The sequence below is a fragment of the Adiantum capillus-veneris genome, chromosome 15, assembly GCF_014529385.1.
Source record: "Adiantum capillus-veneris isolate H3 chromosome 15, ASM1452938v2, whole genome shotgun sequence".
Lineage (NCBI taxonomy): Eukaryota > Viridiplantae > Streptophyta > Polypodiopsida > Polypodiales > Pteridaceae > Adiantum > Adiantum capillus-veneris.
Genome location: NC_140945.1, coordinates 47,920,391 through 47,940,995, shown reverse-complemented (window position 1 = coordinate 47,940,995; position 20,605 = coordinate 47,920,391). Strand labels below are relative to the sequence as shown.

Sequence of the window (20,605 nt, the reverse complement as noted above, 5' to 3'; positions counted from 1 at the left end):
GGATTTTACACACTCATATCTAGAGATAGGTGCAAATTAGCTCTAGAAGTCAATGAAGCATGTCTACATGGCAAACAGAGCCATGTGCACATGACACTCCTCGGATATCAGAGCTTTACTTTGAAGCTTTTGGTTTAGCACCGACTATTCCAAGAGTTGCCGATGAATCAGGAGGTTGAATCTAGTGTGGTGCGGACTCCACAAGAGAGGAGTTACTCCGCTCCTTTGTCACAGGTTACGTCGATGGAATAAAGTCACTGATTTCTTTTGAGATTTCAGGGATATTGATGGGCTAACAGTATTCTGTTGAATGACTTCATGTAAAAAAATACTTTGAAATGGGAATTCCTAAATTGAATCCTTTGCATGTCCTCTCTCATGTGTGTATTGTTTGAGTGCATGTTTGAAAGGCAAAATGATTGCAACATTTTGTCTTGTTCACATGAGGGGTGATGTGGATATGATATGACACTTAGACATTCAAGACATACATGAAAAGATCAGTGCAGTCTGGATGTGATTGCTAAATAAGTTACAATGGTCATGATTCTCTCTAAGATCTCGACGGGAATAGTGATGTGAATGTGATGTAAATGTTTAGTGGCTCTCGTATTTGTGCAAGTGTTTGATATATGTGGTCTAGTACGTCGGTACTTAAGTCAGTGTATGTTGAACTAGTTATTGTCATATGTATGTTTTGAAGGCGTAATCGAGGGCGATTAAAATTCTTTCAAGAGGGGGATATGTCACAAAGTGATGATGTGGCATGGCATAAAGGACAGAGGCCGGACAAAAGGGGGACTAAACCCTAGTGAAAGAGGCACAAAAAGTTCTACCAAATTACAAGACCCAGTTGACTGGCCAGAAGGAGTTAGGCTTACAAACCAAACCCAAAAAGTGTTCCAACTCATGGACCCCAGCCAAGGGGCCGGGCCTAAAACCCCTTTAAAAATAAAGTAGCAACCCCAAATCGTGTAGCAAGCTGATGACGTGGCAAGTTATACAGACGCCGATGAATCGCATTGCTGATGTGACAGGCCATATAGATTTCCGCGTTTTACAGCAAGCCCAAGAGGCGCTAGCTTTTGAAACCAAACAATTTTGGACTTGATGCTTTTCATGTATACTGCTTTTGGATGGCCAAGGGCCATAAATAAGTTGTCAAGGCCTCACTTTTGGCAAATTAGCTTAGGAGCTTGCCAAAGAGAGCACCCTCGAACATTGTACTTGGTGAAGCTTGATAATAAGAAAAACCGAGAAGGGACGCTAGTCTTTGGGACCAATGCATCTGGGCATGGAACACGGTCGTGCCATGTCCTCTGTGTGTGTGTGTGTGTGTGTGTGCGCGCGCGCGCGCGTGTGTGTGTGTGTGTGTGTGAGTACACTTCAGTTGTCTTCAGTTTCTTTGACATGTCTTGCTCTCGATCTTCAGCTTGGGGTATCCAAGTCTATTACATTCTAGGGAAAATTACCAAAATACCCCTCTAATTTGTGGAAATTCCCAAAATACCCCTCAAATTTCAAAAATTCCCAAAATGACGATGTATCTATTTTTGTTGGATTTTCTAATCTTTATTCCTTTTTGACAATTGATATCCGTTTTTGAGTGCTTAGCATGTAATTTGTCACAAAATACCTTGCAAAAGAAGGCAATTATGTCTAAAAATAATGAAGCATTTCATCTCCACAGCCTACAAAACCAACTCAAATTCCAGTTTTAGCATCTTCTATGATATACAGTTAGTCTTCTTATAAAAAGCTACAGAAATGTTTATTTTTGGAGAAATTTACTCTCACAACCAAGGGTATTTGGGAATTTCGAAAAATTTGAGTATTTTGGGAATATACGACAAAATATTGGGGGTATTTTGGGAATTTCCACAAGTTAGAGGGGTATTTTGGTAGTTTTCCCTACATTCTAATACAAATGTTAGTCCTTCACCAGATCCATATTGCACACATGACATGGCACAAGCCATACGCATAAAGGAGCGTAGAGCCAATACGGGTTGGCCCTCGAGCATGGGAGCCTGCACCAATGGGCTAGCCTCTACCATAAGGGTTGATGTCCCAAAATACCAAGCCCACACCAATACGGGTGTGTTAGACTTACATTACTCTATTGCTTCATAGGTCTAGGGCATACTTGTATGGCTAGTGTGGCTCCAGGCTGGCCACCCATAGTCTAGATTGTACCTGGTCTGGCCGCCCGAGTTTGAGGCCGGCCGTCCACCTTGTCTGGGCGCCCTCATATATATATTTTATCTTGTTGGATCGTGGAGGGTTTTTCCAGGCTTTGCCCTACCTCACCTTGAGCACCTATTTATGGGGGCAGGGGGGTTGTCACAAATTGCTGACGTGTCAAAGCCTAAAGAATGGAGCCAACTTACAGATGTCGGCCGAGGGCCCTAAACCCTAAGAAGAACAAGTAACAAAAGAAGAAGTCCTACCAACTTATGGGGACCCCGTCCGATGGGGCCCCAAGTGACATAAAGGATTGAAATAAAGTAGGACCAACACACACAAGAAAAACTGATGATGTGGCAGATTTCTAAAAATTGCGGTAACATGATGACATGGCAGGCTGTACGGATTTCTGCATTTTGCGCTGGCTGATGACGTGGTAGGCTGTACGGATTTCAGTGATTTACGCTGGCAGCTTTTTGGCTTTGCTTTTGGACCAGATGCTTTTGAGTTTGAAGGCTTTTTACTGAAAACTGCTTTTGGGCCTAGGGCCTTTAAATATGAGGCTAGGGCTCATTCTCTAGCATGCTTCCTGGAGAAGGTGCAAAATCTAGAGTACCAGCTTGTACTGTGTTGATGCAATATAAAGAAATACTTAAAGGGGCGCCAAGGTTTGGGGCCAATACTCTCTGGGGTTGAATTCCGCCACTCCGTATCGCGTGTCGTCTCTCTCTCTTTCAATTGTTATTTGAAGTGCTTAAAGTTGTTCAATCTATTCTTTTCTATTGGCACGTGGTGCCCGTCTTGTGACAGAGGTACCCACTTCCATCATCTGTTTATTGTGTATTGGGTCTTCTGCTCATGGTAGTCATGGAGGGCTGATCGCTACTGACTCTCTCTCTCTCTTTTCTCTCACGCTTCCGCACACGCGCACTCTAACATGGTATCAGTAGCTTCACGCTCTCCATGGACTAGGCGCTTCTGCAGAGGTTCTTCTCCCAAGGGTTGGATCAACCAGCATTTTTGCAATAGCCAGAAAATCTGCCAGCGTTTTTGCATTCCCAGGCCACAATCCACTGCTCCCACTCTTGGCACTCCCTCCTTGTAGAGCATCGCACCAAACGGCAACAGATCAGCCTTGCGTTTTTCTGGACCAGATCTGCGTTTTTCAGCCCTTGCTGCATTTTTTGAGGTTGCTGCGTCTTCAGCAAACTCTAAGCCTTTTGCACACACGGGAGCGGCCAAGATCTCCACCGGAGATTCTTCTACCGCTTGGCACCAGCAAATACGCTCTTTCGTCAAGTATCTAAACGACATCGGCGCTTTTCTGGCATTTATTACTTGCTGTTTTTTCTCTGTTTTCAGCCCCTCGACGGCTGAGAAGCACGAGGACCCCTTCTCAACAACCTCTGCGACGTTCCCATACTGTTTGGTGGCATACAGGCTGCTGAATTCTCTGTCACAGCAGCGTTTTCAGCTCTTAAGCAGGCGTTTTTTGGGCGGACAGCAGGGCTGCAGGATGACTTTTTGCCTATTGTGTGGTCGATCTCTCCATTGCTCGTCAAGACACCATCCGGTAGTTGTCTGAGCGGTTATTGTAGATTGCTACAACTTTGGAGACGGTATCTTCTATGGCGACGTGAGATCCTATTCCTTGATCCTTGGGAGATCCATTCATTCCAGCCATCATTCGGCGGTTGCGCACTCTAGAGGGGGTGGTGACTTGTGATTTGCTATGGACACGCCTATGCCCTCATCAGAGGAGTGCGCACGAGATATGGCCATGCTCATGGCATAGGGGATTCCAACATTCCCAAAGAGGACACCACCATCTTGGGTGGACTAACACTTACCACTTGACCTCGTCACTTGCTTACACAAAAGCATCTACATGGACTTAGGGAGAGGATCTTGGATCTCTTCTTGGACAGGTTCATTGCTTGGGTCTACATGCTGGAGTGGGACTTCAGTGCTTTGGACTCTCTTATAGCATTCACCCGCGAGATGTGGGAGATCATGCATCCCGCAACTACATCCAGAGTCACCCGGAGCTTGGCTTGGATGGTAGTGCAATTGCTCTCCTACACTCCTAATCATTTGGATTCCTACTTTCAGAGTTGCTTACACTCACCCTTGGTAACCGTACAACGGACTTATCCCACGATCTGGGCAGTAGGTTACTCCCAGCTCATACATTGAGAGCCACACCGAGTTGCGGTTTGGTGGCGTTGTTGGCACGGATTCTGTTTTGGTTGACACCGGAGGATTGGAGGCAGGAGAAACAGGTAAGACGGCGCAAACATCTTGGTCTGGCCACTTCCCTTCACAGCACACTCTTGTGCATCTTACAGTAGCTTCTACAATGAAAACTGTTTAGTCTGGCTTTCCTTGTTTCAGAGGACGTTTACGGCACAGATTGCTACATCTGGCCTTCCTAGAGTTTTTACACAGCTTAGCCACCTGGCCACACTGGGTTACAGGTTCATGCATTGACAAGTTTATGGTCATTTGTATGACGGTTCTTGGGCTTCTCCATTTTCTCCACACGGTTTGACTACAGACACCATAGATCCTATTAGGCAGGACACTTGCAAGTCTACAGGCACTTCTTTCACAACAAGGAGTTGTTTTCACACTCAGTTCAAGACCTTCACGCAGTACCTTCACACTGTATCGGTGGAGTACAATAGTTTGCTACACTACTCGTGACGGCACTTTACCATGGAGATCTCTTGGTGGTTGGGACACCCTAGACTGCTGCAGCCTGCTACACTCACGGAGTATTGTTCTTCAGTGGACATGGCAGTAGACATCTTCATCCTTTGCCTCAATTCTTCAACTTCATACGGTTTGTTCAGCATCAGGTGCTAAGAAGGGGTGTTAGACTTACACCACTCTGCTACTTCACAGGTCTAGGGCATACTTGTACGGCTAGTATGTCTCCAAGCTGGCCACCCACAGTCTAGGTTGTACCTGGTCCAGCCGCCCGAGTTTGAGGACGGCCACCCACCTTGTCCGGGCACCCTCATATATATATTTTTTCTTGTTCAGTCGTGGGGGGTTTTTCTAGGCTTTGCCCTACCTCCCCTTGGGCACCTATTTATGGGGCCAAGGGGGTACCCACTTCCATCGTTTGTTCATTGTGTATTGAGTCTTCTTCTCATGGTAGCCATGGGGGGCTGATCGCCCCTTCTTCACCATATCTTGCGTTTGTGGTCTGTTCTCTCTCTCTCTCTCTCTCTCTCTCTCTCTCTCTCTCTCTCTCTCTCTCTCTCTCTCTCTCTCTCTCAAAAAGTCAGGGCTGTATATTACTGAGCACAATATAATCCCCAGCGGATGTCAAAATAGCCTATCACGTGGGGTGTACAAGCTGAATGTAAGGAGGAGAGCCACTATAGTGACAACTCGACTAAAACAATTTCATGGTGGTCGGTGTGACGAATGGAGGAGAAACCACCGAGGAGGGGCATAATGCCACGTAATCTGTCCACCTGTAAGAGTGAAAAAGAGTGGGGATCGCGCCCAACGTCGAAGGAAGGCAAAACGGCGAGCCTTGGCCGCTCGAGATGCACCTGAGGAAGAATCCCACTGCCAAATCAGGGTGTGAATGATATCCAGCCAAATGGTAGTGAGGGTATCCTAAAGGATCTGTGGAGCCGCACTGAGAATGTGGAGACAACGAGCTCTCCAAACATTCCATAGTGTAATACTAGTGATGACTGAAAAAACCTCATCACGTGTCTGAGAATCCCTGTTGCTAATTGGACTATTTTCTAATTTTTAATGATTAATTTCTTTCTCTAGGATATTTTATTTTGTACACTAAGAACTGTTATAAGATTGTAGCTACAGGAAGCGCCATCAAGAACGGACAACTCTGATGTGTCATTTGATGGGTGACGGTAAACATCGCGAAGGAGTTTCCATAAGTTCGGTGGAAAGGGCCGGGTTACGAGTGCCCCTGATGCGTCACATGATGGGTGACGGGTGCATCAGAAAGGGGGCATTCCGTAGGCTGAGGAGGAAATCCGAACTGAGTAAGAAAATACGCGTAAGAACGCAAGCACAAGAATAAAGATGGGTTCAAAGAAGCTTTTTACGAAAAGCAGGAACTTTCGCGTGAGGGCAGATGCTTTCCCGCGAGGAGTCTGTGTCTGTATTGCATCTGTGCCCGTGTTCTGCACCCGGGGACGCCTGGAATGTGTTCGTGTAGCATTGTTTTCACTAACTGAGTGAGTTTTTAAAGTTTAAACAAGTTCACACTTTATTTTTATAAAGTGGCCGGTCACTTTTAAGTGACCAGCCCTCTTATAATAAAAAAAGCAATGCTCTAAAAATCCTACGTTAAAACTCTACAAAAAAAAGCCTACGCAAGGCTGGCTGAATTCAGCGATCTCTCTCTCTCCTCTCGCTAGGGGCGCCAGGCTTTTTCTTTTCGGCTCCTATTCCCGCCAGGTGCAAGGGCCTATAAAAGGGTAGTTAGCGTTCCAGTTTTACACACGCCAGGAGCAGTAGGAGGAGTTAGCGCTGAGAATTTGGAGCAGTCATTGCGAAGGAAATTCAGAAGGTGTTCGTGTGACGACTGAGTACGGAGGTCGCTTTTCCGAGCAAGGAGCTACAGGTATAATTTGTTGATACGCATTGCGAGCTATTGCTTTGTGTGGCTGTTTTTGCAGGAATCCTCCCTCACGGGAAGTCCCTCACGGGAAGTACGACCTTTGCGTCTAAGTCCCTCTCGGGAAGTACGGCTTCGCGCCTGAGTCCCTTACGAGAAAGTACGGCCTCGTGCCTAAGTCCTTCACGGGAAAAGAACGACCTTCGGGTCTAAGATTACCAAACGGAGGGGTTTCCTCAGATTCTTGTGCTTGTATATGAACTCTCCCTGAATAAAGAATACTCTTGACGGGGGGGGACCAGCCCATCTTCTGGTCCCCAATACTGTGTCGATCTTCTCACTTCTCTCACATTTGCAAAGTATTTTATTTTTCAGATTTCTAAGTGCTCGTGTACGCTCCCGTTTTGTGACAATCCCCCTGCCAAGCAATCTGTGGTAGCATAGCCAAAGTCCCTCGTTGATAACCAGCCGAGGTAAGCATAAAGGCTGGATCTGTGTCTGAGCCCTCGTAAAAAAGATGGGGGCCGGGCATCGGCATCAAACATGAGACAGATCCCCAAGTAAGAAATCCATGATGAACACCTGCTCTACTAAGTAGAAAGCAAACTGCAAGCCACACTACATGGGAAGCTGAGCATGACCAAAGACAGTGTGCAGGTGACTCAGGGAGTCGCAAAGGACAACGAGTACATAACGGATCATGACCCATAGTAGCTAGCCAAGTCCCAACTGGAAGTCTCGCATGCGCAATCATCCACATGAAAAAAGAAATACGACGAGCCGCATGTAAATCCCAGATGGCGGACCAAAACTGCTTCAGATAGGCATGAGAGAGACCAGAGTGTAACCAGAAACGCATACGAGTGGGATGCTCTGGCTGCTGTCTCATCAATGCTAACCGTCCAATTCTGACATGTACTCAAAGAAGGATACAAGTGCACATGTAGGGTCAGAGTGAGGCCAATGCCACTCTCTTGGGTCCCAAGGCACGACCCTCCCACACCCAAAGCCTCCAAAGTGCAGCATCAGCAGAAGCGAAACGAGGTCAACACAACGACGCTTCCTGCGGGAGCCAACTATTCTGATTGCCTCCCATCGAGCTCCGGGAAGGATAGGATGTGGAAAGGTGGCATCATATGTCAATCTAGCATGAATCCCCTCACAATCTAGCATGAATCCCCTCAGACTGGTCAGTATCAACTGTGAACAGCATGGTGTCTAAACGAACTTATAAGAGCGTGCTCTGCGCAAAGAGGCCTTCCCAACCGCAATGGGGAGGCATCTGAACCGTGCCTCATGACTACATCCCACTGTGAAGGAAGGGCGGTATCAATCTCAAGCAATCTGTCTGCCAAGCGACCAATGTCATAATGCTCTGCCACAAAATCAGCATCTAGCATCCGTGTCTCATGAAACAACCGCATAGAGGCAGCAGGGCCAACGTCCCACGCAACCCAATCAATGTGAGTCTGCTCTCCAAGCTGACGGGGTGGATCAACCGAAGAATCAAGAACTGCAACATTCCAAATGCGAGGCTAACGCTCAATCTCCTCACGACATGAGGGAGGTGAGCGTATGATAGCCCGTCGCATGGAAACCCAAATCTGAAGGAGTGATCGGATAAAGGGGGAGAGGGAGGTGGTGGACAAGGGGGCATCAGTAAAGAGAAAACGATATCCTGTTTGCCAAGTATGACCGTCTCTAGTGCCGAGTCGTGGAGTCACTGCGCAAAGAGCGGCATGAAGAAGCATCTTCCAAGGTTCTTGTCCGGGAAAAAGACCCCGAACAATAAGCTTGGTAAGAAGGGCGCGGCTCTATAACTCTGGATCAATAATGCCAAGGCCTCCCTCTAACCTAGGATGAATGATCGTGGGCCAACGGACTCGAGCACGGGTATCAATAGTCCCGTCTGTGCCACTCCATAAAAAGTTCCGCACTAGGCGGAGGAGAGGAGCCATCACACCAAAATGTAACATCCAACAAGGAGCCGTATACCATACTGTAGCCAGAATGACCTGGTTGGCGACCAATGCACGGCCAACCAACGACAGATGACATGAAGACCAATGGCATAGCTTCCTGCGAATAGACTGTAGCACGGGTGCAAACAGTTGCTGTGAGGTAACATCTAATCCAACCTGAAAGCCCAGATATCTGCATGTCTGACCCGGTCGCAGCCATGTGAAACCATCAGCTACCCCCCAAGTAGGTATGTCATCACTGCCAACCAGTAACCCATAGGATTTATGCCAGTTAATCCGTGCACCACTGGCAATGCAAAAAACCTCTAAGGCCTCCCGCATGGCATCAAGAGCAGCTAGCAAATAGCGTAACATGAGCATAGTATCATCAGCAAGCTACTGATCGATAAGGTCTGGAGCTGTAGGTACTGGCATGGTCAAGCCACAAAATGCATGACTCTAAGCATGATGAAAGTTGGACATAGTCTCTCCTACAAACAGATACAGATATGTTGCTAGAGGCCATCCCTGACGGACAGATCGAGAAAGCTCAAAACTGCGACTGACTCGACCGCCAATAGTAATAGCATTGTTGGCAGTCCTGAAGAGAGCGGAAATGCCTGAGATCCATCTCAAAGGGAAACTCATCCTGGCTAACGTTCCTTCGAGAAAGCCCCACTCAACACGATCATAGGCTTTCTCGAAGTCAAGGATGAAAAAAGCGAGAGGCTCAGAAGATGATCTGGCCCACTCCACTGCCTCATAAAAAGTGAAGATATTATCCAGGATGCATCGATCCATGACAAAGCCTGTCTGAGAAGTATGAATAATATCGGGTAAGAACGGCCGCAAGCGATGGCTGATCATCAACGCTAATATCTTATAGACTGAAGGGAGTAGGGTAATAGGTCTCCACTGTTGGAGCTGAGTGGTGTCACCCCCCTTCGGAATAATAGATATGAGACCTGAACAAAGATCCGAATGCATATATCCTGATGCAAAGATGTCCTGACAACCGCGAAGCAGTGGTATATGCAATACATCCCAATATGTCAAAAAGAAAGCTCTAGTGAGGCCATCCTCTCCTGGACAGGAGGATGGATCAAGACTCTCTATAGCAGCATGGAGCTCTGCAAGTGTGAATGGTGCCAACAAGATCTCTACCATAGTGTCTGCACAACGGTGTCGCGTGTGATGCCAGATCTGCTCACGTGCATGTAAAACCTCAGTAGTGCATACATCAGCAGTGAACAATGTCTCAAAATAATCTGCAGTCATATCAAGTATAACATCAAGATGCATATGTAGTGTCCCCTGAGCATCGCACAGAGTCCGAAGGGTGGTGCCAAGAGGACGCTCTTTATGCGCAGCAAAGAAGTCTTTATTCATCCGATCAGCTTTAGCTATCCAATGAGATACTGAAGCATGATGAGTGAACTCAGACCTAGCCTCCTGTACGCGACGAATCTCCTCTGTGAGCTCTGTCTGTCTACCAGAAAGATAAGCATCCTGAGGCCACTCCTCTAGTAAGCGCTGAGTGGAACCAAGAGGGATGTGAAGATCAGACTCGCGTACCCTCAACTGACAATGAATAATAGCGGTCTGAGCACGACAGTAAATACTAGACTAAGTAATGTAATGAGCAAGAAACTCTCCAGGGGGTCCACAATCTCTCTCTCTCTCTCTCTCTCTCTCTCTCTCTCTCTCTCTCTCTCTCTCTCTCTCTCTCTCTCTCTCTCTCTCTCTCTCTCTCTCTCTCTCTCTCTCTCTCTCTCTCTCTCTCTCTCGCGCGCGCGCACTCTCACAGGGTGTGCCGGTAGAGCTGCAAGGGAAATAGAGTCCAAGTCTATTGATCACACAAGATAGCTCAGTGATGAGCCTAGGGTCCTACTTATAGCATTCCTTAACCGCCCGAATCATAGGGGCATGTTCCCACTTGGCAGGACATAGTTCACGCACCCATCCAGATGTCCGGGAACTCTCTCTCTCTCTCTCTCTCTCTCTCTCTCTCTCTCTCTCTCTCTCTCTCTCTCTCTCTCTCTCTCTCTCTCTCTCTCTCTCTCTCTCTCTCTCTCTCTCTCTCTCTGCCCTGCTGCCTCGCGCTCCCGCTGCTTCTCCCTAACTCCCTCCCGCTCCTGCTGGCCTGCTCCGTCGCGCTTCCGCTGCCTCTCCCTCTCTTTCGCTCCCGCTGCCCTGCTGCCTCGCGCTCTCCCCCTCTGCACCGTAGCTTCGCCGCACTTCCGCTGCCCTGCTCCGTTGCCTCCCCCCCCCCCCGGTTGCGTAGAGAGAGAAACTAAGAGCGTTCAAGCGTAGAGAGAGGAAGTTGCATGTGCGTAGAGAGAGAGAGAGAGAGAGAGAGAGAGAGAGAGAGATGAAAAGCATAGAGAGAAAGCCTGCGAGCGTAGAGAGAGAAACCCTGCACGCGTAGAGAGAGAGAGAGAGAAAACTTCATTCTATCTATCTCTCACCCTCTCCTTTTGCGGCCTTCAATCATGAGAAAACAGAATGGCAAGGATGACCCTATGGAGGATGCCATTCAAAAATGCAAAGAAGAAATGAACGAGTCCATCAACAAGATTAATCGCCACCTCCTAGGTACTATTCAGGCACTCGACGAGTGCGTATCGGCACAGGAAAGCACGATACATACACTTGAGGATTGTGTGAAGGCCTAAGATGAGGAAATCGCACTACTAAAGAAAGAGCTTGCATAGGTGCGATCGCAAAACGTCCTCGAAGAGGGAGAGCTTCAACCCTCAGTAATCGAAGAGCTTAACACGAGTAAAGAAAAAGTGCTGGCCATCAAAGAAGGTGAGGAGCAACAAAAAGAAATGACGACCTCGTGGGTAGATGTCATCACAAAGACCCAACCAAAAGCAGAAGAGGACGAGAAATGGATCGAGATTGTCAAGAAAGGAAAAGGCAAGGAAATAACCACCACCCCCACACCAGCCATCATTAACCTTACACTAGAAGAGGAGCAAAGGAGACGTGTGCGGGCCTTACACGTAAGGATATGTGATCTCAGAGACCAAGATAATGTGGATGAAGAGGTGAAAGAACTCATGACTTTGGTGGGGGTTAACGAGCAGACGCATACGAGGGCTTGGAGAGTGGGCAATAAGAAGAGTGGGAGCAGAACCTCAAAGGAAAGGGCACTCATCTTCCGTTTCCCCTCCATGGAAGCGAAGGACTTCTTGAAGAAGAGACCGACTCTAAAAAAGACAGGCATCTTTCTTGGAGATGACCTCACTCTCTCGCAGATTGCTTATATGCAAGAGGTAATGCCGGAAATTAGAGCAGCAAGGGAGAAAGGGAAGATTGCTTTTTACAGGGATGGAAGGGTGGTGATATTGGAGCGACGCTCCGCATGACGGTGCGAGATCTATGGGACCACACTTAAGATGGCAATCTGGAATTGTAATGGGTCACTCCATCTGGATGTAGGTGCCTTTGAGGATAGTTTCACTAGGAGAGACATCATTTTCTATTCTGAGACGCATCAAGCCCCTGGGCAATTCATGCCACAGGTGAGCGGATATAGATGGGAGACCGCCTGTAGACAGGAAACCAGATCGGAGCATCGAGGACATGGCTCAAGGGGAGTGGCAATTTTATTCAGGAAGGAGTTGCAGCCATTGATATATATAGCACGTAAGGACGAGCACGCTAGGTACATTTGGGTGAGAATAAGGGCAGAGACAGGCAGATACCTCTACATTGGTATTTGTTACTTTCCTCCTAATACGTCAGTATATGCATCACCTAGAGGACAATCACCCTTTGCTATTTTCGATAATGACATATGGGAGTTTTCCAAGGATGGTGACATTGTTATACTAGGAGACTTCAATGCTAGGACTGCCCATCACCAGACAATATTTTATGATACTTCAGAGGAGATGCTTAGGGAGCTGGACGTTACAGAGATGGGCCTATCCAGACTATCACAAGACGAGGAATACACTGAGTATGGCAGATACTTGATAGATATGGGAACTACACATAGATTGGCCATTTTGAATGGCCTACAAAGATTTTCGACAACTGGAGGTTTTACATGCTTTCCACATCGACATGGTGCTAGTACAGTGGATTATGTTATGGCCCAGCCAGGTCTCATTCCATTCTTTCAAGATTTCATGGTGGGCACTAGGCCAGCGGAAGTAGCAGTTGATCATGCTATCTTGTCTTTCACTCTTACGTTTCAGTTCAGCACAGCTCCATTAGGAGAGGTCCCCAAGCACACTCGGTATACCTTCATGAGGGAGACAAATTCTGTGTATATGGATAAGATATACAGGTAGCTATGCACTCAGAAGCCGGGACGGCCACTAGATGAACTCACTCACATATTGACAGAGACGCTCCATGATGCAACATGAGAGGCATACCCCCACAGCCAGCCTACACGGAGACGATCTGGGAGCATGCCCCAGAATAGTTGGCATGATGAGGAGTGTAGAGAGACGAGGATCAAATGGGATCTGTATCAGCTATTTATGAGTCAAGACTCAAGCGAAGCATGGAGGCTATTCCATGAGCATTCACCACCACCAACGATCACCTCCACAGAGACATGGGGGGAATATGCCACATCTCTCTACACAACATCAGGGCAACCATCTTTGCCGGACCCACTAGAGACGTGTCCTGAGACATGTACTTTCTTTACTGCCGAGAGGGTAAAGAAAGCCATTGACAGGATGAAGACAAGGAGAGCACATAATCATGATGGTCTGGTAGCAGAGCACTTCATCCATGCTAGAGATATGCTTACAGAGCTTCTTGCTATGATGTTTAATCGAGTCATGTATGAAGGCTTTCCTGAAACTTGGAGTATGTCTACGATTGTGCCTATTTTCAAGTCAAGAGATCCTATGATTCTCGGAAATTATCGCCCCATCATGGTTGGTCACACAATGGCTAGGCTGTATGCCTCCATTCTTGAGCAAGAGCTGAGTAGATGGGCAGAGCGAGAAGGCATACGAGCACCAGCGAAAGCAGGATTCAAAAGAGGTTTCTCCTCTCTTGACCAAATTCTGACACTCAGAGCTATTATTGAGGAGGGTAGACACCATGGCAAGAGGATCTATTCTAGCTTTGTGGATTTCCGCAAAGCTTTTGACATAGTGCCGAGAGCCAGACTTATACGCAAACTACAAGACATGGGTGTGCCTATAGAGCTGATATGGGTATTCTGGCTTTATACAGAACAGTGATGGGACGGGTATGCACTACTGAGGGAATGTCTGACATGGTCCACTCCACTATTGGAGTGAAGTAGGGATGCCCCCTATCTCCGACTCTTTTTGGGATGTATGTAAATGAGTTTTCAGAGTATGTAGAACGTCAGGGAGACAGAGGGGCTCAGCTAGCAAGAACATGGATTCCATTGTTACTATATGCTGATGATATTGTGTTGATTTCTGACTCTCCGGAGGGGATGCAGCGTCATTTAGATGCTTTGCATACATTTGCTAGCGACAGTGGATTGTCTATCAGCCTTGGGAAAACCAAGGTTATGGTGTTCAACACCACACCACAATGGGTTAGGAGGTCAGCACCCACATTTACGTATGGCCAGGAGAATGTGGAATACACAAATGCATATACTTATCTTGGGATAGTTTTCGGTGGACCGGTGTTTTCAATGAGAAGAGCATCAGAAACTAGATTGACGAGAGCATATGCAGCCTTGGGAGGACTGGAAAGGATGTGTTCGCAGGTTCAGTTCCAAGAACCGCAAACAAAGCTTTGGCTTTTTAACACTCTAGTGACTTCAGCTATGCTATACGGAGTTCAGGTATGGGGACCCTCAGTAGACCATCATGGGAGATCTGGCAACACAGATGGATGGAGATATATGGAGAGGCCTTTGGTTTCTATGATCGCTCGGATGATTCGGGCTAAGGCCTCAGTGCCGCATGAGATTATCCGAGCCGAGCTAGCCGCCGCCCCCCCCCCCATGGTTGAGGCATTGACTAGATCAGTATCCTTTATACACAATTTATGGGACCTTCCTAGGGACAAATATGCTCGGCTTGCCCTGGAATCATCTCGACAACTAGCGTTACAAGGCGACACAACATGTTGGTATGGACAAATGACAGCATGGATTTAGTCACATGGTTTCATCATGGATAGATTGCCTCCGTTTCAATACTCCCTGGATGCACCCTCCCTGTCTCTCACGCGGATAGAGATCACCATACTCATAAGCCAGGATCTAATTCAGCCTGATACCACGAGCACATGGATACAGCCGACACAGGAGTTGGGCACAAAGATGGCCTTCTACAGAGAGAATCTTCTCCAACTCACGGAGGACAATTTTGTGACTAGTCCTGCATACATAAATACGCACTTATCTCATGGGATACGATGAGCTATTGGGCAAATACGCACATCCTCACATCAGCTCCAGATCGAGACTAGCCGATTCCGAGGGGTACCAGCAGGGGCCAAGATATGTCACCTATGTCACTTAGAGCCAGAGACAGAGCTGCACTACACATGTCATTGCTCGGCGTACTATGAGATACGCGGCCGCTTCCACTGTCTGTTAGAGAGGGTTTCGGACCATTTTCTAGAGTCATGAGATACGAGGATCAGAGATCGGATTGTTCTTGCTAAAGCTGCGCAGACTTAGGGAGAGCTTGCTGAGGACATCAGGGGAGAGACATTCTCAAAGACAAATCACATTTCTTTACACCAGCCAGGGGAGAGCCAGAGGAGCAGTCATCACAGCAGATCTCAGAGCCCACCTACACTAGAGGTACGTTGATTGACCGAGCCATCGAGATAGGCAGACCCAGACGCCCACCACCTCGAGGCGTCTCCCACCATCAACGAAGGCTGCAATAGAAGATACAGATCACTCTAGCTCGACATGCAAGACGCCCAACCAGGATACTGACCATGGAGAATGTTGATGAGATTCGACAGTGACCGATGAGAGATTTCATTTGAACCCACCAAATCCCCACCCCCCCGGCCCTCCTCCCCTCTATCCCGTCTCAATTCCGAATCAGCTTCAGATTCACCCCATTAGTGTTTTAGTGTTAGTTAGTTTCTTTGTACTTTCCATACTCAGACATTGTATCAGATTCACCTATTGTAACTTTTTGGTCTCATAGGTCATTTTGGCCTTTTTGAAGACGTTAATATAACATTTCATTTTTCTCTCTCTCTCTCTCTCTCTCTCTCTCTCTCTCTCTCTCTCTCTCTCTCACCTTTCTATCACCCAAGTGTGGTAAATCTCTCTCTCTCTCTCTCACTTTAACCATTCTATCACCCAAGTGTGGTAGATTCAGAAGAATGTACCTCCTATCTATTGGCATGCTTCACTCTCTTCATTGCTGATAAATTGGTTTTCTTGGTCACAAGTAAACAGATTCATATAGATTGCTTCGAGAGCAAGTGCTTTGGTGCGCCAATAGAGTTAAGAGTGCAATGGTGAGCGCTTCTTGGAGGGATGGTTGAATTCTCAGGTTGACCACAGATCGGTTGAAAGCTTCCCACACCCATCACAAATGGGCAAACCGAGGATATTTTCAAAATGTGCGGAGGCACTTTTGTCTTTTTTCAACCTTCAGAAAGATGCCTCCTCTTTATTAGTACCACTTCACTCTCTTCATCGCTGATAAATTGGTTTTCTTGATCACATGGTATGCAGACTGACAGAGATGGCTCTGAGAGCAATGCCATGTGCCATAGATTGCTTTTCAAGGTTACCAATAGACTTTAGAGTGCCTCAAATGCCTGAATTGTTTGGTTCGATTTGTGACACTCATTTCCGTTGCAGATTATAGCTGCAATCATACCGTCTATTGAGTTGATTGTTATTTTCCTTAAGGAAATACCTTACACAGTGACCTGCAGTCAGAGGATTGTAGTCACAAGCTATTCGATGAAAGGTAATATTATGGGCCAGATTGTCAAAGATTGTTCATGACAGCACAAAGGGGTTTTAGTCAGTTCCAATGTCAACCCTCACAACCACAAGAGACTCAGCACAATGCTACACACCAACATCAGACAATCGTACAAAGAAACTGGTCCACTTCACAAAGCAGGGCTCAAAGACAGCGACAGTGAGTCACATGGTCAACTATAGTACAACAGAGGAGAAAGAGAGAGGTTGACTCAGGTAGGCGAGGAGCAGTAGCTGACAGACCTTTTGACAAGAGCTAGCCTATGCAGGAGTCTAAAGAGAGCCAAACTTGTGCAGAAGGAGAAGAGCAGGCCTGTGCGAGAAGTGGAGGCTTTCCTTCACAATTATGGTTGAGTTTTCAATTAGTGAGATGCCAAAGCGTGCGACGATAGAGACTCCACAGAGAGTATCTCCTTCCACCATCAACCTGACCTTTCCTTCCAAAGTGGAATGTATTTTCAAAGATGTGATTGATTTGCCCTTCGGCCTCTACAAGACGGTATTTCTTTCTTTCTTTTTTGTCCCATGATCAATGTGGCTTCAAATTTATTTTCCTTTATATCAGTCCCATAAGCCAACTTCAATCTGCAACGTTAAGAAAGCTTTCTACCTTTCTCTGTCTTTATTCAGATGTCCCGTCATCATTTAAGTGCGAAAACTACCCTTGGACCCTACCACATTCCACTTCGCTTACTCATTTAGAGAGGCTGTGTTTTAAATTCAAAAGAAGCTGGAAAATGCTTGAAAATTGTCAGAATAAACTCACACGTAAGGTGAAGTGTTTCCTCTAGGTTCAAAAAGTGGTTCAGTGAGCAGAGCCTTCTCATTTTTTACTTCTTTCTAATGTTATATATACCCACTGGTTGAACTAGAAAAATAAAAGCTGTGCACATACGCACAAGGTAAGCTTCCCATGCACATCTCCTCTTTGACACCCAACAGGCGAGCACGTCGCAGACAAATTCTCCACACAGTCACAAAAGCACATGCTGTTCAGGATTCAAACTATTGATACACACAGCAAAACCAATTTCTACAATAACTCGCAACTCCAAATTCGTTAAAACGGATTATTTAGCTTCAAAGCCAATCCAGGTGCAATGTGTACATGCCATCAAAACTGTGATGTCAAGCAAGAAGCACATTTCCACTTGTAGGTTCTATTTCAAGCTGACCCCTGTGATACTTTCCTACAATAAGCATTGATATCACAAATTCACATATTGTAGATTACATTTTCAATGGATTGTGAGGTTTTTTTACCTTCAAAGAAGGATCCACCTCTTCAAATATCATATTTGCCATTTCAATACCCGCAATGACACCAGAATCTTTAGCCAGAAATTGTGCTTCTGCTTGCACATCAGGAGGTATCGTTGCTATAGATGTGACATCTCCTGCAGAATCAACATGTAAAAATATCATTATAATCTATTATAATATGCATGTCAGCACAATCTTTTGTGGCCCTATATGTAAATTTTGATATGTTGATTTGTTCATCATTGCAAAAACAACTTTCCAAGGACTTCTTTCAGAGAACAAGAAATGGCATACACTAAAGCCTACAGCACTACCAGTATAGCATTTCCCACCATATATTACCGATACGTATTCATAATGAACCAAAAAACAGCCAAACAAGAAGAACACCTTATCTAGCATCCTTTCTTCTCAAAGCTTTGAAAAAATTTATGCTGGTTCTCTCTTCAACCACTCTGTCATGGCAAAACTCTAGAATAGCTCAATAGCTCACAAAGTTCAAACAATACTGAGATCTGATACAAAATGAGCAGAGTCCACTTATACATGAGTCAGAAAAAAACTTGGACAACGCGCTGGGACCAGATGTGGCTCTTGACATTGTAAGTTGGGTGGTATCTTTGATCAATGAGGGTGCCCAAATGAATCAATGATAGATTGACCCAACAGATGGGACCAACTCGTGATCAGCTAAAATGTTTAGGCAGAGCTAAGTAGCACAAAGCCCATGACATGTAGGTAAGTACCACGATCTCTTACGACAGAAGTGCGTGCTCGCTGCTGCTAAACTGCTTGCCATCGCTACTGCCCGTCACACCCCCCCCCCCCGCCCCCTTTTTCCATTACTCGCTTCCTCTCTTGACCCCTCAGCCCCGTCCTTCCCGCAAACCCCCTCCCTCCCTCCCTCCCTCCCGCTTCATTGTGGGCAGTTTTTGGCTTCGGCTTCATCTTCATCATCTTCGCCTTCCTCGCTCCTTTCATCTTCATCATTTTAGCAGCAGACACTGATGGAGGGCTCTGCTCCGCCACAGAGGGACTCGACGGAAGCCCCCTCACCCAACCCCAGGGAACCAACCGTCCAACTTGCTCTTTCGCCGAAAAAGCAAGCGAGCTTAGTGGCAAAGGTGGCGCGCCTTCAACCTCCCTCTGTTATCTCCAAGATTATCGGCACCACACCTAGCAGAGGGGAGGTGCGAGATCTCCTCCAGGCGTGCCTTTTAGCAAAGGTGGGCAAGATCATTGATGTTCAGCTTTTCGGGTGCGGCTACTATCAAATAGAGTTTGAGTCTTCTAAGATGGCGTCAAAGGTCATTGCAATGAGCCCCCTAGCCATCCAAACAGCTAGAGCTCACTTTCAGCAGTGGATCCATGGATTTGAACCGGCTACCAATGTTCTTGTTGAGGAGTCACACCTTCCCATCTCAGTCTGCTTCCTTGGCTTGAGGAGAGAGTACCTCCCGCTCCTTTCCAGGATTGATTCAGAGATTGGGATTGTCCTAGAGACACCTCGCACGGCAACTTCTGTAGCTGCCAAGACAGCTGGCATACCTACAGTACGCGTTCTGGTTCGTGACACCCACACCCTCACGAAGGTCGTTCTACTACCTCGGGTGAGTGGTGGTTGGCTCCGCCAGACTGTGGAGTACTCAGGTCTTTCAAACCAGTGCTTTATTTGTCGACAAATGGGCGATCTAGCAAAGGCCTCTCCATGGAGGAGGACCCGACCTTCAGCACAAACCCAGACCCAACCCCCTAAGGCTGGCCAGACACAGCAGACAGAGACATAGGGAACTCAGGCAAGTTCCTCCTTCGAGCCTAGTGCCCAAGCAGAGGAGGGATGACAACAGGTCCGTGGTCGTCACCACCAAGGACCACCACGCCAGTTCGGTTCCTTGGTGGTCGTCCTACACCAGGCCAGCAGTAGTGGGTTCCCACAAAGAATCGCTTTGACCCCTTACAGCAGTATGAGGCCTCAGCTTCACCCTCTACCTCGGCTTCACAATCGACAGCCCCTCCTCCCCCCATGACACCCACCCCCCCACCCCCCCCCCATCTCCCCATTGCCGCCCCCTTCCCTCCCATTCCACCCACTAGTCCCCCCTGCTTCCTCATCCTCTCCTACTCTTGCTCCTCAATCGGCTCAGGAGGCAGGACCTTCATCGTCTGCTCGGAGGTCTCTTGGCAACGCTTTGGAATGACATAGCCCTCAGAGAGAGAGATAGAAATCCGTCGAGATTTCAACCATAGATAGGGCATTAACCTCAGGAATCCTGCTGAGCGCATCGGCAACTCGATTGCTGGATCCTTTTCTACAACGGATCTCAAAGTCAAACTCTTGCATAAGCTCAACCCATCTAGCCTTCCGGCCTCTGAGATCACCCTGATCACAGATATAGCGCAAGGAGTGATGATCTGTCCATGCAACAAACGTAGAGCCATACAAGTAGTGCCGCCATTTCCTCATGGCGTGGACTACAACATAAAGCTCCTTCTCGTACGTTGGATAACGCATTTCAGCGTCGGAAAGCTTCTTACTTTCAAACGCAACAGGACGTCCATCCTGGTAGAACGCCGCACCAATAGCATAATCACTAGCATCCGTTTCAACCACAAACGGTTTGCTAGGATCCACAATGTGCAATATTG

The 20,605-nt window shown here is 47.1% G+C and overlaps 1 protein-coding gene across 2 annotated transcripts in view; it reads right to left on the bottom strand.

The window, feature by feature from the left end:
• Window positions 1-20,605, bottom strand: part of QPT (quinolinate phoshoribosyltransferase) — a 158,242-nt gene that overhangs the window by 82,398 nt on the left and 55,239 nt on the right. For both annotated transcript variants that reach the window (XM_086530328.1, XM_086530327.1), the window contains one exon: window positions 17,960-18,093. In XM_086530328.1, coding sequence (XP_086386454.1) covers window positions 17,960-18,093 — 134 coding nt within the window. The remainder of the gene's footprint in view (window positions 1-17,959; window positions 18,094-20,605) is intronic.